The sequence below is a fragment of the Oncorhynchus kisutch genome, linkage group LG2 (genome assembly GCF_002021735.2).
Source record: "Oncorhynchus kisutch isolate 150728-3 linkage group LG2, Okis_V2, whole genome shotgun sequence".
Lineage (NCBI taxonomy): Eukaryota > Metazoa > Chordata > Actinopteri > Salmoniformes > Salmonidae > Oncorhynchus > Oncorhynchus kisutch.
In genome coordinates this window covers 42,062,403-42,090,401 of record NC_034175.2, presented here as the reverse complement: position 1 = coordinate 42,090,401, position 27,999 = coordinate 42,062,403, and the positions used below count along the sequence as shown (strand labels likewise).

Here is a 27,999-nt window from a genome sequence, read left to right as displayed (position 1 = left end):
GTAGTTACAGTTCAATACCAGCTATTGTGAAAGGAATCTAATTGACAAAAAAGGTCAGATATGAAATTGATCACTGTGATCATAGAAATCCCTCATTCAGGTTATATTAGATGAATTTGATAGTTGAATGAAAATGGAAGAACTTCAGATGTGCAATCTGCAGATTCATTTCCGAACCGGTTAGAATACATAGATGTGATGATACAGGCCACACAAATCAACTCCTGCCTACGATGACCTTTTGGCTCATTCATGCATTGGCAGAACTGGTGCCAGCACAAATATGTCAGTCCCCCCCCCCTCTCCTCCAGTTGGAATTGACTGCAAGTCCCCTGAAGCTGGTGACTTCCTATTTTTCCCTGAACTCTGTGTAGCTCAGAATGGCGGTGCAGCAGCACTCCTGATTAGCATGAGGTAATGATGGTGAGCTGGGCTCCATTGTTCTAACACCTCCCCTCTCCTCCGCACCAATCTGTCACCGTTCAGCGGGCTAGCGATGCCTCAAATGCTGCTCTCCACAAATGAGATGGATAATTAGTTGCCCCTCACGAATGCTGCACTCTTCTCACCCCTGATTGCTTTCACCTTTTTGCTCCTGGCAATTTTGACACCTCGTAATCAGCCTGCTGCTTCTCCCTCCCGATCCATATCGTTCTTCCTCCTATTCCTCAAATGTTCCCTCCAAAACACAGCCGACACAAACTCACATGGAACAACAAGAGGTTAGGTGCACCTCAAGGTGGGCCATACAATGGGATCCCCAGGAGCTGAAGTGACTTTTCTGATCTCGCTGTCCACATTACTTTATTAACAAGTGAGTCAACATACAAAAGAGACAGAAGAAAAAATCATAAGCCTAGCTCTCAGTGCCGCTTCCCTTCCAAATAACAAGCAGAGACAACATAATTATGTGCAAGCATCTGTCGATGATTCCAGAGAGAGAACCATAGTCTGCACTGTGTTCAACTCTTCACAGATTTACAAGGCACAATCATTAGGGAGATTGGTTATTTGTATTTGCTACATTTTTCTGAATAAATTCTCTCTCTCCTTCACTGTCCATAATTTGATGTGAAAATTCTACAGTTTATGTTCATCCAAATTAGGCATAGCACATTATGCTTAGCACATTGTACATGACCAAAATGTAATATTCAGCTTTGTAAATACAGCACAAGGACATGTTGTTTCAGCTATTTTGCCCTCTCGGATAATGTATTGTTTTTGTATTTGTGTGGTGTCCACTGTATCAGCAACAAAGTGTTCTAATAACTCATTAGCATAGGTCAAAGAGGATGAATAGGCTCTCCTCTCCCTTCTGATATTAAATCCAGATTCCTTTCTCTTGCTCCAGAAGATTTGAGCATAACTATAAAGATTGTTGAAGTTCTATATAAATCAGGCAATACTGTCAGTGATAAAGCAATGACAGTATTCTGTGATCATCACATCCATAAAACACGTCTACATATGATTCAAAGTGATGTAACATCAATTAAATAGCTATAAAGTACAACAATTTAAATGTAGGCACTCACTACTGGATAAGAGCTTCTGCTAAATGTCTCAAATATCAAAATGCAGTATCAGTGTTGAGTAAAGTGGGATTAATAAAATATCCCGTTTGCAGTCTTCACACCAGCTCATCTACACAGCACAAGTGTTACCAGCCCATATCCGCAGGGCTGCAAGGTCCTCAAAATGCACACAGATGTGTTTTAATACACGTATTTTCCCTATTTCCCTAAGAAAACGTCACACAAGATAGTGACAATTACTACAATTATTTGCAAAGCTGTGAATAAATATTGCCCGAAGTCAAAAGCTATTTTGTAGGCAAGAGGCTAAGTCTCGCCCTGAAAACTCCCGTGTTTCTAACAGCTTGTGTGTTTTACTATACTGTTACTAGCTGGTTATTGATAGTCTTTAAATCTATCACATTTAAAATGTAGATCTAATAGTGTAAGCCTAATCACCAAACCATAAAAAGGGAGCAGGGGAATACAAAATAAACCATGCTCATTTGTCCAGTCATCTGTTAATAATGCACTACCTAAAAATCGAAATACGCATAAAACTAATCTTTGCCAAGGATAAAAAAACATTACGCTACAAATGACAAGATAATTGTGCATGTAATTGAATAACTGAGCATGTACCTGATGTTATGTTGAGTAACACACGTTTTAATTAACATGTTTACCTGCACACATCTGCTTTCAATGACCATATGGTGTTAACTTATAAAATTGATTTAATTAACTGGAATGACTTCACATCCTGTTCTAAGCATACCATACAGCTGCTACAAATTACAAAAGCAAATTTATCCTATTAGTATTTAGGCATTGACAAAGCCTACTTTTAATAACTTCTGTGACCCATATTTTACTAACCATCATACAGACAGCCTAATCATTTAAAAGTTGACAAAGATCCTCACTGTAAATGGATTAGTAACACATTATGCTGGACTATGTATTGTAGATGGAAAGGATTTATGTAATGCAGATACTATAATTATTCTCCTCAAATGTATGAATGGGTGCTATACTGAACAAAAATAGTGGTTAGGGAAATCCTGGTTTACAGGCCACATCAGGCCTGCAAGTCACATTATGCTGCCTTGCAAAGTGATGTGCAATTCCTATTGGAATCCAGCCAGTGTTAGGATATCCAATAAGTGGACATTTTAAATCACCCGCAACCTGCATTCAGAATAACTGCCAGGATAGGGAATATTGAATACTGAGACTACAATATAAATGCAACATGTAAAGTGTTGGTCCCATGTTTCATGAGCTGAAATAAAAGATCCCAGAAATGTTCCATATGCACAAAAAGCTTATTTCTCTAAAATGTTGAGCACAAATTTGATTACATCCCACTTAGTGAGCATTTCTCCTTTGCCAAGATAATCCACCTAACAGGTGTGGCATATCAAGAAGCTCATTAAACAGTATGATTATTACACAGGTGTACCTTGTGCTGTGGACAATAAAAGGCCACTAAAATGTGCAGTTTTTCCACCCAACACAATACCACAGATGTCTCAAGTTGAGGGAGCGTGCAATTGGCCTGCTGACTACAGGAATGTCCAACAAAGCTGTTGCCAGAGAATTGAATTTTAGTTTCTCTACCATAAGCCACCTCCAGCATCATTTTACAGAATTTGGCAGTACGTCCGACTGGCCTCACAACCGCAGACCATGTGTAATCACGCCAGCCCACGACCTCCACATCCAGCTTATTCACCTATGGGATCCTCTGAGGGGGTGCTGAGGGGTATTTCTGTCTGCAATAAAACCCTGTTGTTGGAAAACTGGGCCTGCCTCCCTAGTAGGTGGGCCTAGCTTCCAAGTGGGTGGGCCTACGCCCTCCTGAGCCCCTGCCCAGTCATGTGAAATCCAGATTAGGGGCCTAATGAATTTATTTCAATTGACTGATTTCCTTATATGAACTGTAACTCAGTAAAATCTTTGAAATTGTTATGTTTTGTTCAGTATATATATATATATATATATCTATATATCTATCTATATATATATATATATAACATGACTACAAAAAATATTGTTCAGTACAATCATTTTCACGACACGCATTGCCAGATCCACATGGAGAATTAAAGTTGAATGTTTCCCTGAAAATACATACAGTATCAAATTCTTACTGCTTTGGGGGAGACGTGTACAGTAGGCCTACATGTAGATACTGTATGTCAACATACTTGCACCATGCCAAGTTCCTGTGTTTTATAAAGACAAACAAAATAATACAAGTGAAAAATTAAAGATTAAATTATTGCTTTATTATACTTAAACCTACATACTGTACAATATCATTTCATAGGTCTAGAGATGTACAATTTCAAAGTAATATCTTAAGACGACGACTGTAAAATGTACCATTCAACTCTTACAAATTAAATATATGATCAAGAGTGGATTCTAGTCCCGTTGCCAACGCCAGTGTCATGTGACATCCAGCCCAGCGCGTGTAATTCATGGCGTAGCAACAAAGACATGAATAAACCATGAATTAAGCCTAGAGGTGTTTCATTGGGCAGCCACTGTCTGCTAGTGTCAATTGCTGGCTTCACTCTCCCTCTGGCAATGAGTGAAAAGGTGGCTTTTCATATGGTCTTGGGGAACTTCAGCGTTGCAGTAGGCACAGATATCAGGGCTGTTGTTGATCTGTTGTTGTGGCTTCGCACTCACGGCCTGTGCTGCTACTGCATCACAAAGCTCAGGGCTCCACAGAGGCTACACGGAGGGACAAACACACCACTTATACTCCATTATTCATACACTTTGCATTGCTTACACTCACCCACTTACAGTTGGCCATGTGCTTGGGTCTCCACTGAGGAAAGATCTGTTGCTCCGGGGAATACAAGCAAAGCAGTGTCCCACTTGAACCCGCTTTCTCAACATCTATAGTTCCTGCCCCACTACACGTACTATTGTAATGCTGTGCATTTGCTACAGTAGGGTTGAGTAGTTACTTGTTCCTGGCATTGTTAATGCCCGAGGCAACGTTTGTTAAGTTAGAAAACAGAGAAATCCAAACAATTAAATGTTCAACCATCGGTGTAGGTGTTAATCACAACCCAGATACGCGTCCGAACAAAGGTGCATTTCTTCCGTGTGATTTTTAACCAAAAGCTTGCTTAAGCAATACCCAACAAAGAATACATGACAGCTAAAGATCAATTTTAGGTACACATCCAATATGGGACTCAGATGAGCAAAGAAATCTGGGAGGCCAATTGCTGTGTATTATCAAAATATGTAATAAATCAATAGATATAATTGTGCATACACAACCTCACAGGGGTGCAGTTGCACTGATAATGGTAGTCATAAAATATATTTTACCTTGGTTCTGACATCAACATGGACTTATATAACCAACTACACTACTGCATGGGGGAAGAAAAAAAACAATTGGTGTGTTTTATGATCATTTGTTACTTCTCAAATTGCTTATTTTATGTCAATGACAAATAGTAAGGTAGACACATTGTAATAAATATGCAACAAGCAATGTCGTACACATAGGCCTATCACATCTCAACTCACCTCTGTTTTAGCAGGTATACATCTACTGAATCTAACCAATTAAATGGCATTTCCATGTTAGTTTTAACCTCTTGAGTGTAGGGGGCAGTATTTTGATGTTTGGATGAAAAACATACCCAAATGAAACTGCCTATTTCTCAGGCCTAGAATCTAGAATATGCATATAATTGTTAGATTATGATAGAAAACACTCTAAAGTTTCCAAAACTGTCAAAATATTGTCTGTCAGTATAACAGACAGAAAACCTGAGGAAAATCCAACCCGGAAGTGCTGTTTTTCTTGAAAGCTCTCTGTTCCATTGCCTGCCTTCGCTCCATTTAAAGGGATATCATCCAGATTCCTTTTCCTATCGTTTCCCCATGGTGTGAACAGTCTTTAGACATAGTTTCAGGCTTTTATTTTGAAAAATGAGCAAGAACGCTCACATCGCGTCATTGTATGGCTGGGTGCCAGCAGCGTTTTGCATGCGCAACAGCTTGGAGCAGACATTTCTCTCTCTCCTATTGAAGAAGCTACAGTCCCGGTTGAAATATTATCGATTATATATTGCAAAAACAACCTGAGGATTGATTATAAAAAACTTTGACATGTTTCTACGAACTTTACGGATACTATTTGTAATTTTCGTCTGCGATGTCGTAACCGCTCGAGCCTGTGGATTTCTGAACATGACGCACCAACCAAATAGAGGTATTTTGGATATAAAAATAATCTTTATGGAACAAAAGGAACATTTATTGTGTAACTGGGAGTCTCGTGAGTACAAACATCCGAAGATCAGCAATGGTAAGCGATTCATTTTATTGCTTTTCAGGACCAATCTACTTGACTGCTAGCTGTTTGTAATGTTTTGTCTACTGAGAGAGATGTCCTTACATAAACGCTTGGTATGCTTTCGCGGAAAAGCTTTTTTGAAATCTGACACGCCAGGTGGATTAACAACAAGCTAAACTGTGTTTTGCTATATTGCACTTGTGATTTCATGAAAATTCAATATTTTTAGTAATTTAATTTGAATTTGGCGCTCTGCAATTCAGCGGATGTTGACGATAATGATCCCGCTAACAGGATGGGTGCATCAAGAAGTTTGGCGCTCTCAACTCTGTAATCAGAGAAAAATTGGCCTTTTATTGTGATCAACAACTTTCATCGATGTGTTAGGTTGTCTTTCACTACTTATATGCTCTCTCTGTCTCCCATTCATTTTCCAGAACAAAATCAGGTGTTGTGAATTTCCTACATTTACCTGCTGCAAATAAAGGAAAGAGCATTTCCCACGAATCTCACCTGCAGGGGTCCACGCACACTCTCGTGTGAGAGTGAGGTGGAGGGGGAGGTGGGGTGAGAGGGAGATGTAGGATACAGGAATGGGATGGCCAGCTCCATAGACGATTCCTCTATGACGGCAGGGATACTGCTGACTGCTGCCCGTTGCCTTGGCATAGACAGGTCAAAGTGTTTCTCTGGAGCGCTGTTCAGGAACTCGTATTCACTGTCTGTGGAGGGGGGGAACTTGACGCTGATTCTGGTGAGGGAGTCCACTAGGTCTCTGTCCTCTTGGCTGGCACCACGGGATGCCAGGGATGTGGGTGGGTGCTGGAGGATGACCACTGGCCTTAAGGCTGAGGGGAAGGGCCTCTCCGCCTGCTCCGCAGTCACGTCTGTACACTGAATGGGCATGGAGAACTGCTTCTCTGTCGAATGGCAAACACAAGGCTTTTATCATGCTGTTTATGTAACATAATCGACAGTCACTTGCAACATTGAGATATTAACTTACGCTATTGAGTAGCGATTAGTTCAAGTAATGATGAATAATCAGGTAATAATTAATAATGTATAATAGGAGCCGTTTTTTAAAATTTCATTCCAAATAGTTTTTCATTCAACTAACCAGTGCTACATCACAGCATGTGTCTGTGGAATAATGAAACATGTTTATCTGCTTATTCTATTTCTACACAGGTAGGTGGGTGGGCGGGCCATGGGTCAATAGGCATTAATGTACGGTTCAGTTTAATGTGTTGCTATCTAATTGTGTACAGGAATCAAGCTAAAGCTACAATATATAATTACTAATAGAGTGTTATGACATATCCAAAGCAATTGTAAGTCAACATATTTTCTCTATTGTAATTAAATTAGAGTCAAGCTGGGCAGGAGTTCAGGCAATGGGTGCCTTTCAACAGTGCTGGAATAATAAGCAATTTCTACAATCTAAAATGACTATTGTGCGGACTAATATTACCATTTGCCATGTAATTTTCTTTGGAGATTTTTTTCAGGTGATCTTTTTGTCTCCGGGTTAATGTCTGTATCTGCTGGAATTTCCCGTGAAGAGCTTGAAACGCCTCAAAAACATCTTTTCTGAGAGACAAATAAATACGTAAGTAAGAAAACTGCTTTTCAGACAAAAATGAAGTAAAGATACCGGTGACTAAGGCACATACTTCTCAAAACTGTTGTTTACAGGTGCTGTGTGTGGTGAAGGTGACACAATCATTGCAGTTTCCATGTTCCCCTTCTGAAAAACAGACACACATGGCATTGAGGACTTACATGGCAAGAGAATATCCACCATTCAAACTGAAAATGATCTATTAATTATTGTTAATGAATCTACTAAAATGGTTGCTGCCTTGTGATCGATTAGGGAATTATTTCTCAACAATAAAGCTGGTGGCTTATAACGCCTCAGACCCTGAGGTTTGGTGATGTTATCCTCTAGCGCCACCTGTTGATGAAAGACTGTATGTGTGTATCCATTATTTTAAAATTAGACATGATAATGAGTTTTGATTATGTTAGAAAATTACATATTAATATTTGATCCAAAACACATGTTTGTTTGTTTTTTTGATTAAGGGGGGAAAATAATGCTTTTGCATTAGTCAAACAGGTTCAGTGAATTTGTTATCCGGCTAAAAATGTGAACTTGCGACCTTTACTAGAGTGAAGCAACAAGATGAAAGATGACCTATGTCACAGGAAGTGGAGCTGTTGTATTGTGCATTGGCATGAGCTCTGCTACTGCTCTCAGGCTCTGCAGAAACAGAATATCTACAAGAAATATACAATTTGTGAACAACGTATGTTTGTGTGTGTGTGGCTATATGTGTGCTCTCTTTAAAAAAAAAGATAGGATATTGAGCTCATTTGAGAGAAAACAAAAATAAAATAATTATGAGGCAGCAACCGGGGATGCCATGTTCACACCCTATCCAGAGCGTGAATCTCTGAATGAGACATGCAGCCCCCTAAACGCAACAAAGTCCCCAATTTTTTTTTGGGGGGGTGGTCTCTAAATAATGCTCATTTAACCATTATCCTATTTATTTAAAATGCTATTTTTACTGCTACAGTGGCAAATATTAAAATAAAAGCTTATTTCAAATTAAACATCCCCCCCCCATGTGGCTGCACTTCCCGGGAAACTCCCGCATCTCAGTCCCTTTTCAGGTGTCCCTTTTCTTTCTACAAAAAAGGCCCTTCTGTCAGCAAGACGATTACATTTATTCAGGCTACAAGAGTGTAGACCAAACGACAAATCGGCAAATGTCATTACACTTTTTGTTGTTTTGTAATAGATGTCCCTTTTCATTCATCAAATGGCACAGTGCACTGTTTGGATGCTGGAATTATTTTGGAGTGGATAAACATGTGCAAGTAGCCTACTTTTTGAAGTGATTTGTTTGACAATAAGATGAAAATATCATGACTGGTTGTGTTCATGACAATTAAAACGGAATACATTATTTTTTACCGTTAAATGACATGTCTTTTCTATATTTACTTATTCTTTCACACATAGTAGGTCCCGTGAAAAAAATGGTGACACCCCAAATGTCACAATATAAATCGCACTCTGACCCTATCACATCCTTGCATTTTGCCTGTCTGCATCATATTTGTAAACATAAATAAACAATATCTAATTATCCTCTAATGTGGATTGTATTACTAATTGTGTTAAACATGGTTACCAAGTAATGAATCTTCCGGAAGGAGCTGCTTGGGTTGTCAAAGCGATGGTTGGAAGGAGACAGGTTTTCCTCTTCCTGTTTTCTAGGAACAGCCTCACCTTTCACCTCTCCTAACAATCAAATAAGATACAAAAAAGATATAATGTAGCAGCCCAACCACAGTCAACACGGGAAGTCTCATTTGAGATGGGAAGTGTACAATGTCCTGAAACAGCAATAATATTTCTTACAGCACAATTTATCTCCAGGGGAACCGAAAATGTAACAGAATGCATGCACATGCCCAATATAGGCTACAGTTGAACTGTTTCTTTCACTATAGTTCAACGGTATGGTATAGAATATGTCAGAATATGCAATCATGCAAACAATAGTTATGAAAACAATTATGATTGTCATTTACCTGAAGGTTGCTTAGTTGCTGCTATCAACTGAACTTTGAGTTTTGAAATCAACTGCTGCTGGTCTTCTATCTGTTTCTGAAGTTTCTGAGTGTGCCGTTGATAATATTCATTCTGCAAAAGTTAACCTTCCATTACATATCAAATGTCATCACTTACTAGGTAGGTAGCCTTTTGTAGCCTCTATTGTAAATGACTGTAATTACCATGCTACAGCACTTAATTATATCAAAGCACTGTATAGAAGGCTACGCCACATCGCACTGGATGGGGTTGAAGTCTCATAGGTAAATTAGAAGAGTTTGTTTTCTATCGCAATGATTTAGGTATAATACCGTCTTCTGTAGTTCCCTTTTGGCGCTGTCTCGCTCGATAGAGGCCTGGCGGTAAGCTTCAAATGCCTTGTTGAGCTGGTCTCCAATATTCCTCTCCATGCCGTGCGCTCCGCGATCATTACTGACACGGCAGTCATGGGCCCTGTGGCAACATATCACACAACCAAAAGTTTAGGGGCACAATGCAGCATTAAAGCACATTATCACATGATTTGCTGTAAAAACGAAGTCCTCCTCGCTAATCATGAAACTGGGGCCAGTGCTTACTTCTCTTTTACGCCTGGACTTGCTAATTTTAGAAACGTACGGTAAACATTTCAGGATGATCATAAGTGCCCAGTGTAGAAATAGCTTCTTGATGAGAAAGCAAAAACAAACATCCAAAATAGCTACTAAATAAATGTTTTAGTACTCATGATAAAAGAATACCACTTAAATAAATTGATGACAACTATTGACACTAATGTAATATTGAATATTATATATATTTTTTTAAACCAATAAATGAGTTGACATTATTGAATGGCATCATTCATTACTAATCAATGATTCTTTGGTTCATACATGACCAATGGCTGCAACAACTGTACTAAATAATAGGTTTCATAAATTATAATGAAATGTACAATATTTGGGGTAAACGTACCTCAATGTTGTTATTATAATTAATAGCTAATGACTAATAACAAATAACCTACTGTATCTCTATCAATACAATTGCATTATTACATGATCAATACATTAAGATACTAATACAATAAAGTCAATTGCCAATGACCTAAACCAGGGGTCTTCAACCTTTTCTTGCCCAGGGAGCCCCTCCCAGGCAAACCGGCGACCCAGGGTCCCCCAACATACGATAGGGGTAAAAAATAAAAAATCTTAGCATCAGGTGAATGATAATGGCAAGGAGAAGTAATCAATATTTTAAAATAGATTTTCATTAATTTTGACTTCCACACATTATAATTGGAAGAGTTAAACAAAGGTTAGCCATGTGTTGACAAAAATCTATGTCCAAGTCAAGAAAGCTTACCAGCAGCAATCTTGCTTATATCACACCAGAGAATCTTGTTGGTCATAGTCTGAGAGTCCTTGGGTGGAGACTGTCATGTGCATTTTACTGGGGAGTGGCTTCCGTCTGGACACTCCACCATAAAGGCCTGTTTGGCGGAGTGCTGCAGAGATGGTTGTCCTTCTGGAAGGTTCTCCAATCACCCCAGAGGAACTCTACAAAGTGACCATTGAGTTCTTGGTCACATCCCTAACCAAGGCCCTTCTCCCCCGATTGCACAATTTGGCCATGGGAACAGCTCTAGGAAGAGTCTTGGTGGTTCCAAACTTCTTTCATTCAATAATAATAATAATAATAATAATAGAGGCCACTGTCTTCTTGGGAACCTTCAATGCGGAAGTCATTTTTTATTACCCTTCCCCAGATCTGTGCCTCAACAAACCTGTCTCGGAGCGCTAAGGACAATTCCTTCGACGTCATGCACTGTCAACTGTGGGAACTTATATAGAAAGGTGTGTCCCTTTCCAAATCAATTGAATTTACCACAGGTGGACTCCAATGAAGTTGTAGAAACATCATCAAGGATGATCAATGGAAACAGGATGCACCGGAGCTCAATTTCGATTCTAAAAGCAAATGGTCTAAAACCTTATTTAGGTAAGTTATCATTTTTTATTTGTAATAAATTAGCAAAAATATTGTGTGTAGATTGATGGGAGAAAAAAAAAACCAATTGAATCCATTGTAGAATAAGGCTGTAATGTAACAAAATGTGGAAAAAGTCAAGGGGTCTGAATACTTTCCAAATGTATCATATACACTACCGTTCAAAAGTTTGGAGTCACTCTAGAAATGTCCTTGTTTTTGAAAGAAAAGCACATTTTTTGAACATTAAAATAACATAAAATTGATCAGAAATACAGTGTAGACATTGTTAATGTTGTAAATGACTATTGTAGCTGGAAATGGCAGAATTTTTATGGAATATCTACATAGGCGTACAGAGGCCCATTATCAGCAAACTGTTGGTCTGATTAAAGAACCAATAAGACTGGCCTTCTTTAGTCTAGTTGAGTGTCTGGAGCATCAGCATTTCTGAGTTTGATTACAGGCTCAAAATGGCCAGAATCAAACACTTACTTCTGAAACTTGTCACTCTATTCTTGTTTGGAGAAATGGTGGCTATTCCAATGCGAGAAATTTCCAAGAAACTGAAGATCTCGTACAATGCTGTGTACTACTCCCGTCACAGAACAGCGCAAACTGGCTCGAACCAGAATAGAAAGAGGAGTGGGAGGCCCCGGTGCACAACTGAGCAAGAGGACAAGTACATTAGAGTGTCTAGTCCTCAACTGGCAGCTTCATTAAATAGTACCCACAAAACACCAGTCTCATCGTCAACAGTGAAGAGGCGATTCCGGGATGCCGGCCTTCTAGGCAGTTGCAAAGAAAAAAACATCTCAGACTGGCCAGTAAAAATAAAAGATTAAGAAGGGAAAAAACAGACACTGGATAGAGGAACTCTGCCTAGAAGGCCAGCATCCCAGAGTCGCCTTCCCTGTTGACGTTGAGACTGGTGTTTCAGGATTGGTGGGTCCACTGTGGGATGGTTGAGCTAACATATGCTAATCGCATTAACCTGAGGTTGTAAGTAACAAGAACATTTCCCAAGACATAGACATATTTGAAATGGGCAGAAAGCTTAAATTCTTGTTAATCTAACTGCACTGTCCAATTTACAGTAACTATTACAGTGAAAGTACACCATGTTATTGAGAGTGCACTGTTTTGAACATGAAAAGTTATTAATAAACAAATTAGGTACATTTGGGCAGTCTTGATACAACATTTTGAACAGAAATGCAATGATTCATAGGATCAGAAAAAAATTGCACATATACTGCTGCCATCTAGTGGTAAATATCTAAAATGCATTTGGGCTGGAATAAAACATTTCGGCCTTTCTCTTGCATTTCAAAGATGGTACAAAAAAAGTACCCAAAAAATGTTTTTTTCTTTGTATTATCTTTTACCAGATCTAATGCGTTATATTCTCCTACACTCATTTCACATTTCCACAAACTTCAAAAAGTGTTTTCTTTCAAATGGTAGCAAGAAAATGCATATCCTTGCTTCAGGGGCTGAGCTACAGGCAGTTAGATTTGGGTATTTCATTTTAGATGAGGTATTTGGAAATTGCTCCCAAGGATGAACCAGACTTGTGGAGGTCTACAATTTTTTTTCTGAGGTCTTGGCTGATTTATTTTTATTTTCCCATGTTGTCAAGCCAAGAGGCACTGAGATTGAAGGTAGACCTTGAAATACATCCACAGGTACACCTCCAATTGACTCAAATGATGTCAATTAGCCTATCAGAAGCTTCCAAAGCCATGACATAATTTTCTGGAATATTCCAAGCTGTTTAAAGGCACAGTCAACTTAGTGTATGTAAACTTCTGACCCAATGGAATTGTGATACAGTGAATTATAAGTTAAATAATCTGTCTGTAAACAATTGTTGGAAAAATTACTTAGCGACTTGCCAAAACTTTAGTTTGTTAATAACCTCTTTGGGCTGAGATCCCGCTAATGGGATCGATATGACAACAGCCAGTGAAAGTGCAGGGCGCCAAATTCAAAACAACAGAAATCCCATAATTAAAACTCCTCAAACATACAAGTATTTTACACCATTTTAAAGATACACTTCTTGTTGATCTTCTTGTTAATCACAATGTCCGATTTCAAAAAGGCTTTACAGCGAAAGTAAACCAAACGATTATGTTAGGTCAGAGCCAAGTCACAGAAAAACACAGCCATTTTTCCAGCCAAAGAGAGGATTCACAAAAAGCAGAAAGAGATAAATTAATCATTAACTTTGATGATCTTCATCAGATGACACTCATAGGACTTCATGTTACACAATACATGTATGTTTTGTTCGATAAAGTTCATATTTATATAAAAAAAAAATCTGTTATGTTTGGCGTAAAAGCAACACAGCGCATCACCCTGAACACAATATCCCCACTGTCAAACATGGTGGTGGCAGCATCATGGTTTGGGCCTGCTTTTCTTCAGCAGGGACAGGGAAGATGGTTCAAATTGATGGGAAGATGGATGGAGCCAAATACAGGACCATTCTGGAAGAAAACCTGATGGAGTCTGCAAAAGACCTGAGACTGGGACGGAGATTTGTCTTCCAACAAGACAATGATCCAAAACATAAAGCAAAATCTACAATGGAATGGTTCAAAAATAAACATATCCAGGTGTTAGAATGGCCAAGTCAAAGTCCAGACCTGAATCCAATCGAGAATCTGTGGAAAGAACTGAAAACTGCTGTTCACAAATGCTCTCCATCCAACCTCACTGAGCTCGAGCTGTTTTGCAAGGAGGAATGGGAAAAAATTTCAGTCTCTCGATGTGCAAAACTGATAGAGACATACCCCAAGCGACTTACAGCTGTAATCGCAGCAAAAGGTGGTTTTTGATTTGTTCAAAAAGTTTGAAATATCCAATAAATGTCGTTCCACTTCATGATTGTGTCCCACTTGTTGATTCTTCACAAAAAAATACAGTTTTATATCTTTATGTTTGAAGCCTGAAATGTGGCAAAAGGTCGCAAAGTTCAAGGGGGCCGAATACTTTCGCAAGGCACTGTATGTCCAAATACCTCCTTTTTGTTTGCGCGTTTAGCCCAGTATTCCAAATTCTTTACGCGCGATCACTAGGAGCAGACGAAAAGTAAAAGTTCTGTTGCAGTACATAGAAACATGTCAAACGATGTATAGAATCAATCTTTAGGATGTTTTTAACATAAATCTTCAATGATGTTCCAACCAGAGAATTCCTTGGTCTTCAGAAATGCAATGGAACTCAAGCTAACTCTCACGTGAACGCGAGTCACCAGCTTCTGGCTCTCTGGCAGACCTCTGACTCCTTCCCCTCTCAATCACCCCCACTTCACAGTTATAGTCACAGACATCATTCAAACAGTTTAACAAACTTCAGAGTGTTTTCTATCCAAATATACTAAATATACTAATATTATGCATATATTACCAACTGGGCCTGAGTAGCAGACAGTTTACTCTGGGCACTTTATTCATCCAAGCTACTCAATGCTGCCCCCAGCCCAAAGAAGTTTTAACAAGAAATGTGTGGAGAGGTTGAAAAACTAGTTTAAATGACTCCAACCTAAGTATGTAAACGTCCGAATTCAACTGTCCATTAAAAAAATCTGCCGTTTCCAGCTACAATAGTAATTTATCAATGTCTACACTGTACTTCTGATCAAATTGATGTTATTTTAAAAATGGACAAAATAATTTGCTTTTCTTTCAAAACAAGGAAATGTCTAAGTGTCCCCAAACTTTTGAACGGTAGTGTGTATATATTTGGAGGTTGACCGATTAATCAGAATGGCCGATTAATTGGGGCCGATTTCAAGTTTTCATAACAATCGGAAATCGGTATTTTTGGATACCGATTTGGCTAATTAATTTTTTTAAAAATTGTAACACCCTTATTTAAATCTTTATTTAAATGGGCAAGTGAGTTAAGAACACATTCTTTTTTTCAATAAACATCAATGCACAGAAGTATATATTTTTAAACCTGCATATTTAGCTAAAAGAAATTCAGGTTAGCAGGCAATATTAACCAGGTGTGTCACTTCTCTTGCGTTCATTGCACGCAGTCAGTGTATATGCAACAGTGTGGGCCGCCTAATTTGCCAGAATTTTACGTAATTATGACATAACATTGAAGGTTGTGCAATGTAACAGGAATATTTAGACTTATGGATGCCACCCGTTAGATAAAATAAGGAACGGTTCCGCATTTCACTGAAAGAATAAACGTCTTGTTTTCAAAATGATAGTTTCCGGATTCGACCATATTAATGACCTAAGGCTCGTATTTGTGTGTGTTATTGTGTTATAACTAAGTCTATGATTTGATAGAGCAGTCTGACTGAGCGATGGTAGGCAGCAGCAGTCTCGTAAGCATTCATTCAAACAGAACTTTTGTGTGTTTTGCCAGCAGCTCGTCACTGTGCTTCAAGCGTTGCGCTGTTAATGACTTCAAGCCTATCAACTCCTGAGATTAGGCTCGTGTAACCGATGTGAAATGGCTAGCTAGTTAGCGGGGTGCGCACTAATAGCGTTTCAAACGTCACTCGCTATGAGACTTGGAGTCGGCAAGGGCCGTGGAGCGATGGGAGCGATGGGTAACGCCGCATCAAGGGTGGCTGTTGTCGTGTTCCTGGTTCAAGCCCAGGTAGGAGCGAGGAGAGGGACGGAAGCTATACTGTTACACTGGCAATACTAAAGTGCCTATAAGAACATACAACAAAGGTTAATGAACTACAAATGGTATAGAGAGAAATAGTCCTGTAATTCCTATAATAACTACAACCTAAAACTTCTTACCTGGAAATATTTTGATGACTCATGTTAAAAGGAACCAGCAGCTTTCATATGTTCTCATGTTCTGAGCAAGGAACTTAAATGTTAGCTTTCTTACATGGCACATATTGCACTTTTACCTTATTCTCCAACACTTTGTTTTTGCATTATTTAAACCAAATTGAACATGTTTCAATATTTATTTGAGGCTAAATTGATTTTAGTGATGTATTATATTAATTTAAAATAAGTGTTCATTCAGTATTGTTGTAATTGTCATTATTACAAAAAACTAAAATAAAATAAAAATCGGTCGATTTAAAAATCGGTATCAACTTTTTTTTTGGTCCCCCATTAATTGGTATCTAAGATTTTACTGAGTTACAGTTTAAGGAAAATCAGTCAATTTAAATGATTGCATTATGCCCTAATCTATGAATTTCACATGACTGGGAATACAGATATGCTGTATTCCCAGTTGGTCTGTTGGTCACAGATATCTTTAAAAAAAAGGGCCTCACAATGGGCCCCAGGATCTCATCACAGCATTTTTGTGCATTCAAATTGCCATCGATAAAATGCAATTGTGTTAGTAGCTTATGCCAGCCCATACCATAACGCCACCACCACAGCAAACAGCTCGCCCACACAAAGTCATACATGTGGTCTGTGGTTGTGAGGCCAGTTGGACGTACTGTCAAATTCTCTAAAACAATAGTGGAGGCAACTTAAGGTAGAAAAATGAACATAAATTATCTGGCAACAGCTCTGGCGGACATTCCTGCAGTTAGCATGTCAATTGCACGCTCCCTCAAAACTTGCAACATTTTAGTGGCCTTTTATTGTCCACAGCACAAGGTGCACCTGTGTAATAATCATGCTGTTTAAACAGCTTGTTGATAGGCCACACCTGTCAGGTAGATGGATTATTTTGGCAAAGGAGAAATGTCACTAACAAGGGTGTAAACAAATGTGTGCACAAAATGTGAGAGTAATAACCTTTTTGTGCATATGGAACATTTCTGGGATATTTTATTTCAGCTCATGAACCATGGGACCAACACTTTACATGTTGTATTTATATTTTTGTTCAGTATACATCTATATATACACACACACAGTACCAGTCAAAAGTTTGGACACACCTACTAATTCAAGCATTTTTCTTTATTTTACTATTTTCTACATTGTAGAATATTAGTGAAGACATCAAAACAATGATATAACACATATGGAATCATGTAGTAACCAGAAAAAGTGTTAAACAAATCAAAATATATTTGAGATTCTTCAAAGTAGCCACCCTTTGCCTTGATGACAGCTTTGCACACACTTGGCATTCTCTCAACCAGCTTCACCTTGAATGCTTTTCCAACAGCCTTGAAGGAGTTCCCACATATGCTGAGCACTTTTTGGCCACTTTTCCTTCACTCTGCGGTCCAACTCATCCCAAACCATCTCAATTTGGTTGAGGTCGGGTGATTGCAAACAAGATGGGAAGGCATATCGATGCAGAATGCTGTGGTAGCCATACTGGTTAAGTGTGCCTTGAATTCTAAATAAACCACAGACAGTGTCACCTGCAAAGCACCCCCTTACCATCACACCTCCTCCATGCTTCACGGTGGGAACCACACATATAGAGATCATCCATTCACCTACTCTACGTCTCACAAAGACAAGGCGGTTGGAACCAAAAATCTCAAATTTGGACCCATCAGACCAAAGGACAGATTTCCACTGGTCTAATGTCCATTGCTCATGTTTCTTGGCCCAATCAAGTCTATTCTTCTTATTGGTAGTGGTTTCTTTGCAGCAATTCAACCACGAAGGCCTGATCCACGCAGTCTCCTCTCGACAGTTGATGTTGACATGTGTCTGTTACTTAAAGTCTGTGAAGCATTTATTTGGGCTGCAATTTCTAAGGCTGGTAACTCTAATGAACTTATTCTCTGCAGCAGAGGTAACTCTGGGTCTTTTCCTGTGGCGGTCCTGAGGAGAGCCAGTTTCATCATAGCACTTGATGGTTTATGCGACTGCACTTGAAGAAACTTTCAAAGTTCTTGACATTTTCCGGATTGACTGCCCTTCATATCTTAAAGTAATAATGGACTGTTGTTTCTCTTTGCTTATATGAGCTGTTGCCATAATATGGACTTGGTATTTACCAAATAGAGCTCTCTTCTGTATACCACCCCTACCTTGTCACAACACAACTGATTAGCTCAAACCCATTAAGAAGAAAATCCACAAATTAACTTTTAACAAGCCACACCTGTTAATTGAAATGCCTTCCAGGTGACTACCACATGAAGCTGGTTGAGAGAATGCCAAAAGTGTGCAAAGCTGTCATCCAGGCAAAGGGTGGCTACTTTGAAGAATCACAAATCTAAAATACATTTTGATATGTTTAACACTTTTTTGGTTACTACATGATTCCATATGTGTTATTTCATAGTTTTGATGTCTTCACTATTATTAGACAATTGTAAAAATAAAGAAAAATACTGGTATGAGGAGGTGTGTCCAAACATGACTGGTACTGTATGTATGTAGTGCCTTTGGAAAGTATTCAGACCCCTTGACTTTTTGCGCATTTTGTTGTTACACCTTCATTCTAAAATGGATTTAAAACATTTTTAAAAAATCCTCAGCAGTCTATTACACATAATAATAACTAAGCAAAAACTGGTTTAGGAATTTTTGCAAATGTATTACAAATAAAACAGAAATACCTGATTTACATAAGTATTCAGACCCTTTGCTATGAGACTCGAAATTGAGCTCAGGTGCATCCTGTTTCCGTTGATCATCCTTGAGATGTTTCTACAACTTGATTGGAGTCCACCTGTGGTAAATTTGATTGGACATTATTTGGAACCGCACACACCTGTCTATATAAGGTCCCACAGTTGAGAGTGCATGTTAGAGCATACCAAGCCATGAGGTTCAAGGAATTGTCTGTAGAGAAACTACCCAAATACAGGTGTGCAACGCTTGTAGCGTCATACCCAAGAAGACTCGAGGCTGTAATCGCTGCCAAAGGTGCTTCAACAAAGTACAGAGTAAAGGGTGTGAATACCGATCTAAATGTGATATGTTTATTTATTTAAAATCTGTTTTTGCTTTGTCATTATAGTATGTATGATTGAGGGGTATAGTATGTATGATTGAGGGAGAATTATTTTTTTAAATTCCATTTTAGAATACGGCTGTAACTTAACAAAATGTGGGAAATAGTCAAGGGATCTGAATATTTCCAAATGCACTGTATATTTGTTTATGGCAGACCACCGGTTAAAAACCCCTCACCTAAAATGTGAACCTTGGACACCTCTAACGCTTTTCGGTCGGGTATTGTTTTTCACGAGTCTCTTTTTTTTACTTTGAATTTACAATGAATAATGAGCATGGTAATATATTTGGTTACTTCATTTGATTAAACAGCTAATCCCATTCTCTATCTAGTAATTTATTTAGCACACTTAAATTTAAAACCATTGTATGTCACTGGTTGCAGATGAAGTAGCACGATATGCAGCCTGTAGCTCTGACCCAGAAAGTCTTCCTGTGTAGCTTAAAACACCAAAGTGTGAGATATGGCTTGGAAAATGTACCTCAATCCAGGGATGACAAATGCGTTGTACCCCAAATTATCCCACCTGTTCCATTTAAAAGATTGAACGACTGCTAGACAATTCGGAGTACAACGCATTTCTCATCCCTGGATTGAAGTATATTTTCTGAGCCATATCTCGCGGCAGCTCCGCTGTGTTTTAATCGAAACAGGAAACCTGTCCGACCCTAGTGCAGCTGTAAACAAGCGGGCCAAATCTGCTGGCTACATAATATGACGATTACGCCGTAGCCTGAAGCAGCCAACTAGTTCTACATTTCTAGCAACATTCTATCAAGCACGAACTGGCTACATAGAACGTTGATATTCATAAGTAAGAATACAAAATTGGTACAGCTCTGTTTTGTATTGAATGTCAATAGTTAGCAAGTCGAGTTAGTTAGAGATAATCAGCTATAGCCTAGTACAGTTCGCCCTCAACTTTGGTATCTGATTGTAGCCTATAATGGCAGTATCTTACCTTCATTCGAAAATTGCAAAACTATTGTTTTGATACTGCGACAGCTTCTTATTCTTCGAGTGGCCTATATGTACGACGTGTGGGAGAGGATATGGTGTATTTCGAACAAATGTACATTTGACATGTTTTATAACGCGTTGGGAACTTCCCTCGGGGAATCCCCCGCGCCTGTGAGACTTCCGCCATGCTGGACTCTGACCAATCAACTTTGAGGTACTAAATTCGTGCTAGGTGGTTTAGCAAATTGAGTGTTCTTCTTGCTGCCTACACGTCTGCAATGTTGTGCATATAAAAAGTAATCCGATAAAACAAAGTTAAGTGGCAGAAAAATGTGTTTATTTTACTGTGACCTTCGCTGATAAGTGTTTTTTTCACACTGTTAGGCATAGCTAGCTAAATGAATCAGAACCCAACATTTCAGCCCTCAGTGTTGGTGTGAAATGTGTTTTGCCCAAATTGTGGTGAACACTTACTGGTCTCTGACAGATAGTTTATAGCAAAATATTAAAATGTGTCAACACATGCTCTTTGCAAAAAAAATATCACGAGCTGAGCTATTCTTATGACTATGCACTAGGCCTTATTACTTTAGTAAACTTTATAGTGTTATTTGAATGATTCTAATATATCTACAGTAGGGTATTGCCACTGTGTACTGTAGCCTACAGCAAATATCTGCTTTCATTGCACATACATAGCACACAGATATATATCAACATCTTTCTGTGCTGTATCTGGAAGATATAAACCTACTCTTATTTTCCCACAATATGCAATCACACATTTTTTACCATGTAATAATGAAAATGCAATCATAATGTTTGTTTGCTGTTTCACACTTATCACTGAAAGAGTTTATTGGTGCAGAATAAAGTGCAACATGAAAATGGGACGACAGGTAGCCTAGTGGTTAGAGCGTTGGGCCAATAACCGAAAGATTACACATCTGTCAATGTGCCCTTGAGCAAGGCAATGAACCCTATCTCCAGGGGCACCATGTGTGACCCTGTAAAACAACACATTTCACTGTAACTATCTGGTGTACAGTATGTGAGAATACATCTATTTTTTTAAGTGCCAAGTCCAATAGTGACCAACAGAGGGCAGCTACACTCTTTTGAACTGTTTTGATCTGGAAATCCCTTTTTGGAAGACAAGGGTACTTTGTAAGGCAAAGGGTTCTACCGAGAACCTTTAATATCCTAATAACCAGGAAAGGGTTCTTTGATAATACTTTGGAAGGCAAGAAGGATTCTACATAGAACAATGTATCATATTTCCTAGAGTGCTCTACAGCCAGGGGATTTTCAGAATTGTTTTAATATCTATGTTGTTGCATGTACATCGATTGGTTGGTTAATTGTATGTCACACAAAGATATACCTCCCTAAAATATAAACGCAACATGCAACAATTTCAAAGATTGTACTGAGTTACAATTCATATGAGGAAATCAGTCAATTGGAATACATTAATTAGGTCCTGATCTATGGATTTCACATGACAGGGAATGTGGTCAAAGATACCTTACAAAAATGGGCCTCACAATGGGCCAAAGGATATCGTCACGGTATTTCTGTGCCATCAAATTGCCATTGATAAAATACAATCGTGTTAGTTGTCCGTAGCTTATGACAGCCCATACCATATCCCCACTGTCACTCTGTTCACAACATTGACATCAGCAAACCACTTGCCAACATGACGTACTGGCAAATGATCTAAAACAACATTTTAGATAATTCAAGCATGCCAATTGCACGCTCCCTCAAAACCTTTATTGGTGCACCTGTGCAATGATCATGCTGTTTAAATTGTTTTATTTTATTTTATTTAAATAGGCAAGTCAGAACAAATTCTTATTTACAATGACGGTCCCTGAACAGTGGGTTAACTGCCTTGTTCAGGGGCAGAACGACAGATGTTTTACCTTGTCAGCTCTGGGATTCGATCCAGAAACCTTTCAGTTACTGGCCCAATGCTCTAACCTCTAACCTCCTTGATATGTCACACCTGTCAGGTGGATGGATTATCTTGGAGAAATGCTCACTAACAGGGATGTAAACAAATTTGTTGCCAACATTTGAGAGAAATAAGCTCTTAGTGCGTATGGAACATTTCTGGGATCTTTTATTTCAGCTCATGAAACATGGGACCAACAATTTACATGTTGCGTTTAGATTTTTGAATAGTATATAAAACATACATTTTTCTATACTGATCCAATCTGTTAGTAGTTGGACTGATTGCACCCATTACTGAGATGGTTCAATTCTACTTGCTAACATGCAATCATTGAAAATAAAATGGATGACCTATGATTACGATTATCCTACCAACGGGACATTAGGAACTGTAATATCCTATGTTTCACCGAGTCGTGGCTGAACGACGACACAGACAATATAGCGCTTGAGGGATTTCAATGCACAGAACAGAGATGCTACCTCTGGTAAGACGAGGGGTGGCGGTGTGTGTCTTTTTGTCTATAACAGCTGGTGCACGATGTCTAATATTAAAGAAGTCTCGAGGTATTGCTCGCCTGAGGTAGAGTACCTTATAAGCTGTAGACCACACTATCTACCAAGAGAGTTCTCATGTATATTATTTGTAGCCGTCTATTTACCACCACAGACCGATGCTGGCACTAAGAGCGCACTCAACCAACTCTATCAGGACATAAGCGAACAAGAAAATGCTCACCCAGAAGCGGCACTCCTAATGGCCGGGGACTTTATTGCAGGCAAACTTAAATCAGTTTTACCAAATTTTTACCAGCATGTCACATGTGCAACCAGAGAAAAAAAACTCTAGACCACCTATACTCCACACAGAGAAATGCATACAAAGCTCTCCCTCGCCCTCCCTTTGGCAAATCTGACCATAATTCTACCCTCCTGATTCCTGTTTACAAGCGAAAACTAAAGAAGGAAGTACCAGTGACTCGCTCAATATTGAAGTGGTCAGATGGCGCGGATGCTACGCTACAGGACTGTTTTGCTAGCACAGACTGGATTATGTTCTGGGATTCATCCAATGGCATTGCGGAGTACAGCACCTCAGTCATCGGCTTCATCAATAAGTGCATCGACGAAGTCGTCCCCACAGTGACCGTGTGTACATATCCCAACCAGAAGCCATGGATCCGCACAAGCAACATCCGCATCGAGCTAAAGGCAAGAGCTGCCGCTTTCAAGGAGCAGGACACCTTAAATAAAACTAGCATTTACAAATTCAACATTTTACTCTATGTTTCAATTTATTTCAGAAATCACAAGTGCATATTCCACATTACAAATGAATTAGTTCCACTTCATTTGTTCCACACATTTGCTCCATCTTCATCGAGTTCCATCGATGTAAAACACATTCAATCAGAACAACATATTGGCCACAAACAGTATGTCTTACAAGTGAATACACATTACTGTAAACCATTCATATTTCTGCTGTGTGGATTCATTGTATTCCAGCCAATGATTGGTAATGAAGGTTTCTGCTGTGTGGATTCATTGTATTCCAGCCAATGATTGGTAATGAAGGTTTCTGCTGTGTGGATTTGATTGTATTCCAGCCAATGATTGGTAATGAAGGTTTCTGCTGTGTGGATTGATTGTATTCCAGCCAATGATTGGTAATGAAGGTTTCTGCTGTGTGGATTTGATTGTATTCCAGCCAATGATTGGTAATGAAGGTTTCTGCTGTGTGGATTTGATTGTATTCCAGCCAATGATTGGTAATGAAGGTTTCTGCTGTGTGGATTTGATTGTATTCCAGCCAATGATTGGTAATGAAGGTTTCTGCTGTGTGGATTTGATTGTATTCCAGCCAATGATTGGTAATGAAGGTTTCTGCTGTGTGGATTTGATTGTATTCCAGCCAATGATTGGTAATGAAGGTTTCTGCTGTGTGGATTTGATTGTATTCTAGTCAATGATTGGTAATGGAGGTTTCTGCTGTGTGGATTTGATTGTATTCCAGCCAATGATTGGTAATGGAGGTTTCTGCTGTGTGGATTTGATTGTATTCCAGCCAATGATTGGTAATGGAGGTTTATGTGTGATGTGCTTGCTACTGTTTCACTGTGTCATGAGCCCATGACTGCCTGCTCTAGATACACACCAGATTGACAAAGAATCCAAGTCCCATTATTTGTTGTTGCTGTCTTTATTTTTCTCCCTCAAGAAAAAGAGATATGCAGATTCTTGCACTAGTGAAATAATGCTTATAATGAATGTTGTCAATATTCATACTTAAAAGTTTCCACTTGCTTAGCTGGTCCCTTAACAGGGCATCAGATTGAGAGTTTATCCCCATCGATTGGTAGAGTGAGTTGTCTAGTTCACACACACAAATCACACACACACATGCATATTGACGCCACACACACACTCCACACACGCTGCTGCTACTCTGTTTAATATCTATCACGATTACCTAGTCATTTTTACCCTTACCTACATGTACATATTAACTCAATCACCTCAACTACCTCGTACCTCTGCACATTGACTCGATACCGGTACTCCTTGTATATATTCTCGTTATTGTTATTGTTAGCTAATTTTCTTACTTTTTAACAATGCATTGTTGGGAAAGGGCTCGTAAGTAAGCATTTGACGGTAAAGTCTACACCCTATGTATTCGGCATATGTGAAAATGTTTAATTTGATTTGATTTGTTTTTGTCTCCCAGCGTGTCCCTCTGAGTCTAAGCAGTGTTGTCTCAGACCAAACTCTCTCAGACAGATTTGCATAGAAATAAGATGCATTTGCAAAGTATTTCAAGAAACTGGAAAACAAATATCAAGCAAGTATTTTTATATTCCACAAGTATTATCAGAGGAACTGTTTTGTACAGATAATTATCTGACTTAAGTTACAAATGCAGGAAAACACTCAAATACATTTGGTTGACATTTTTTCACAAAATTAGTGCAGTGGGCAAGTCCTTTACAAGTCCTGTATTAGTGGACCAATAATATCCTGTATTCTTCAGTGGCTAAACCAACTGGGCTCGTAAAGGTTGTTATCGAGGCACATGAAAGGTCACATGTTCCAGAAGGCATTTCTATATTGTAAAATGTTCAAATGCCTGTCCTGTGAAGCACCCCCACCCCTAAACTACTTCTATGGTCTCAGACAGAGGGAAGGAATGTGCTCTTCAGAAGAAGAAAAGATATCCACCTCTTGAAAAATGATCATTTAGGAGCATAATGCACATTGCCACCAGAGGTCAGTAACCACACCACTGCTTGCTCTACAGGCTTCAACCTCAGCCACATGGACTTTTGGAGAGGTATCTGAATTCTTGTCATTCTTGTCAGACTTGTCAGCCTTGCCACTTCTGTCTGTTGCCCTGGTATTCACGGCCAGAGGGGGGAGATGCTGTGACTGATTGACACATTCCCCCTGTGAAATGACGAATGCATTTTGTTTGCACGTTCTAACAATGAAGACGTGTTTAGCCATACAATAGGGGACTTGTACAGAGAGTAAACCACAACTGATAGCCATGGCTGATTTTTTATTGTATTTATAAGACCTAGGGAGACTGGAATAAAGTGGATTGGAAGGTCCTGTCTGTTCCTGTCCTCAGTCTGTGGTGAGGCTCGGCATGTATCTGCTGCTGGTCTTTGTGGCCCCCAGCCTGGCACAGAGGGGGGCTTCCCAGACATGGCTCCTGCTTCTCAGACCCTAGCCAGGGATCACCTTCATGGGAGCCCTGCTTTGTAGTTGTCATCCATGACCCTCTAACCTGACACCTCTCCACCTGGTGTGGATCCAAGACATTCCAACCCCCCCCCCCCCCCCCCCTGTATGTAAAACCCTTCTGGCCTACCAAAGAACTCTTCTTGCCTTCTAAAGAATCATTCTTGCCTTCCAAAGAATCATCAAAGAACCCTTTGTTCTAAAAACGTTTCTTAGGGTGTTAAAGGTTCTAGGTAGAACCCTTTGCCTTACACCTTACAAAGAACCCTTTTGGAACCCTTTTTTCTAAGAGTGCAGATGGGCAATAATAACCCCAATTTTTATCAGACCAGAATCACTGTCTTGAGGGGAATATACAGCAATAGGGTTGCCACTCTACTCCACATCTCACAACATGGGTCTCAGTGGATGCTTTGACCATAAGATTTATGACAACAGATCAGTAACGACTGCTGGACTTCCTGAAAGAAGTAAAGGATCATCAATATTCCTCCTGCTTTCTGTAATCACGCGGACAGAAATACTTTATATTCCCAAATTAACGAGATGCAAATTAATTATGACAGCTGCCATGCGCTGCCCCTCCCCCTAGCATTTTTGTGTCAATTTGACAACTCCAAAACACAAATTGTCCATTTAAACGTCTAAGCTATACTTAAATCAAGCGTGTTTTGTAACTCAAACCTCGTCTCCTATTTCTAGATAAATCCAACCCACTTCAATAGGTCTGAACACAGTCTGTGGGCGAGCAGGTGAGCAGGTCTGTGGAAAGATCCAGAGACTGATAAGCAGAATGCAAGATTCTAGGAGGAACACTCTGTTCCCTTTCATGTGCAAATCTGTCCTGTTTGATCTACCACCTTTCTCTTTCTCTCTCTCTTTTTCTATCTCTCTCTCTCTCTCTCTCTCTCTCAAAATGTCTAGCTGACGGCCCTCCACGCAGGAGTGTGATGATTTGTAACTATGCAGCACAAATATGGCCATCGGAGTCTGATGTTTCTGCTTGGCTCTGCCTGAGGACTTGTCCTTCACCAGCCTCATCCAACCTCAACACAACATAGCAATTCTTAATTACTATTATAACACTTGTTTAAGGGGGGGGGGGGGTATTTTAATTCAGCCAGAAGAACCAATGTGGTGAGCTGAAATAGGGTTCATTATTGCCCTTGTTTTCCTGGCAAGCAGATCAGGTGACAAGATTATAAGTGAGAGATGCCTCTTAATGTGCTACGTTCAATGTCTGCAATCCCCTTTGACTTTAATTAGAAGGTACTGAGTGTAGGCAACACCGAAGTACATTCCTCAACTGTCTTCTTAGCTAAATTACTCCTCTGGAACGTTTAAATGGCCGGGCCCCATTTGAATTAAAACACCGACGGCACAATCCGTAAATTCAATTTCTGCTACACCTGCTACGGCACAGCTTTGATTAACAGGTTGTAGCATAGAGGCTATTACTTCAGCATGATTCATTACACCTCCACCGCTAGTCCGTCAATGAATGCATGCATCGCACGGGTGTCTTCTTCTGGTTTTGCAGATCTCGGACAAGGAACTCCAGATGCTTTTACTGCACCATGTTCTGTATGTGTGCGTGTCATGAATGACATCCATAAAAAGGACACTCCACTTCCTGTTGAGAGGTGGTCTGTCCTGTTGGATTCATAGCCCTCTGGATCTGGACATAAGCATGCAAGTAAATCTTGGCCAATCTGATGCCTCCGAAGCTAGTCAAATAAACAAACTGCTGTAGGTCTGCAGCAACGGGAGATCAGGCGGAGGGCAGAGCAGAGCGACAGAAAGCTCAGGCATGCCAGGGGAAATGAAGAGGAATGCACAGAGAAAACTCAAAGATCATATTTCAGGAACCTGGAGAACAAACAATTTGACAGTGTGTGAAAACCTTGTGAATACTTACAGAAAACGTTTGAGCTCTGTCATTGCCAACAAAGGGTATATAA

The 27,999-nt window shown here is 39.4% G+C and overlaps 1 protein-coding gene across 4 annotated transcripts; it reads right to left on the bottom strand.

Moving 5' to 3' along the window:
* Positions 1-3,789: 3,789 nt before the first annotated feature.
* LOC109866204 (TRAF family member-associated NF-kappa-B activator) lies at positions 3,790-20,494 on the bottom strand. Of its 4 annotated transcripts, none has more exons than XM_020454761.2 (8): positions 20,328-20,494; positions 9,805-9,946; positions 9,472-9,583; positions 9,069-9,178; positions 7,536-7,609; positions 7,334-7,452; positions 6,373-6,779; positions 3,790-4,265 (listed from the first exon to the last, which is right to left on the bottom strand). In XM_020454761.2, exons 2-8 carry the CDS (start codon positions 9,901-9,903, stop codon positions 4,086-4,088), a joined length of 1,101 nt encoding a protein of 366 aa, XP_020310350.1. In that variant the 5' UTR covers positions 9,904-9,946; positions 20,328-20,494; the 3' UTR covers positions 3,790-4,085. The 4 variants fall into 4 exon arrangements, with proteins under 4 accessions (XP_020310350.1, XP_031650445.1, XP_031650440.1 ...); XM_031794585.1 differs by lacking the exon at positions 20,328-20,494 and adding an exon at positions 18,966-18,985; XM_031794580.1 differs by lacking the exon at positions 20,328-20,494 and adding an exon at positions 10,841-12,311.
* Positions 20,495-27,999: the final 7,505 nt, after the last annotated feature.

Bases quoted from the DNA above. Each gene is read 5' to 3' on its own strand.
- LOC109866204 (XM_020454761.2), bottom strand. From the start codon at position 9,903: ATGGAGAGGAATATTGGAGACCAGCTCAACAAGGCATTTGAAGCTTAC. The intron at 9,179-9,471 runs GTAAATGACAAT...TTTGATTGTTAG, and splicing joins AGCAACTAAGCAACCTTCAG to GAGAGGTGAAAGGTGAGGCT. The intron at 7,610-9,068 runs GTAACCATGTTT...TCTGTTTTTCAG, and splicing joins TCCGGAAGATTCATTACTTG to AAGGGGAACATGGAAACTGC.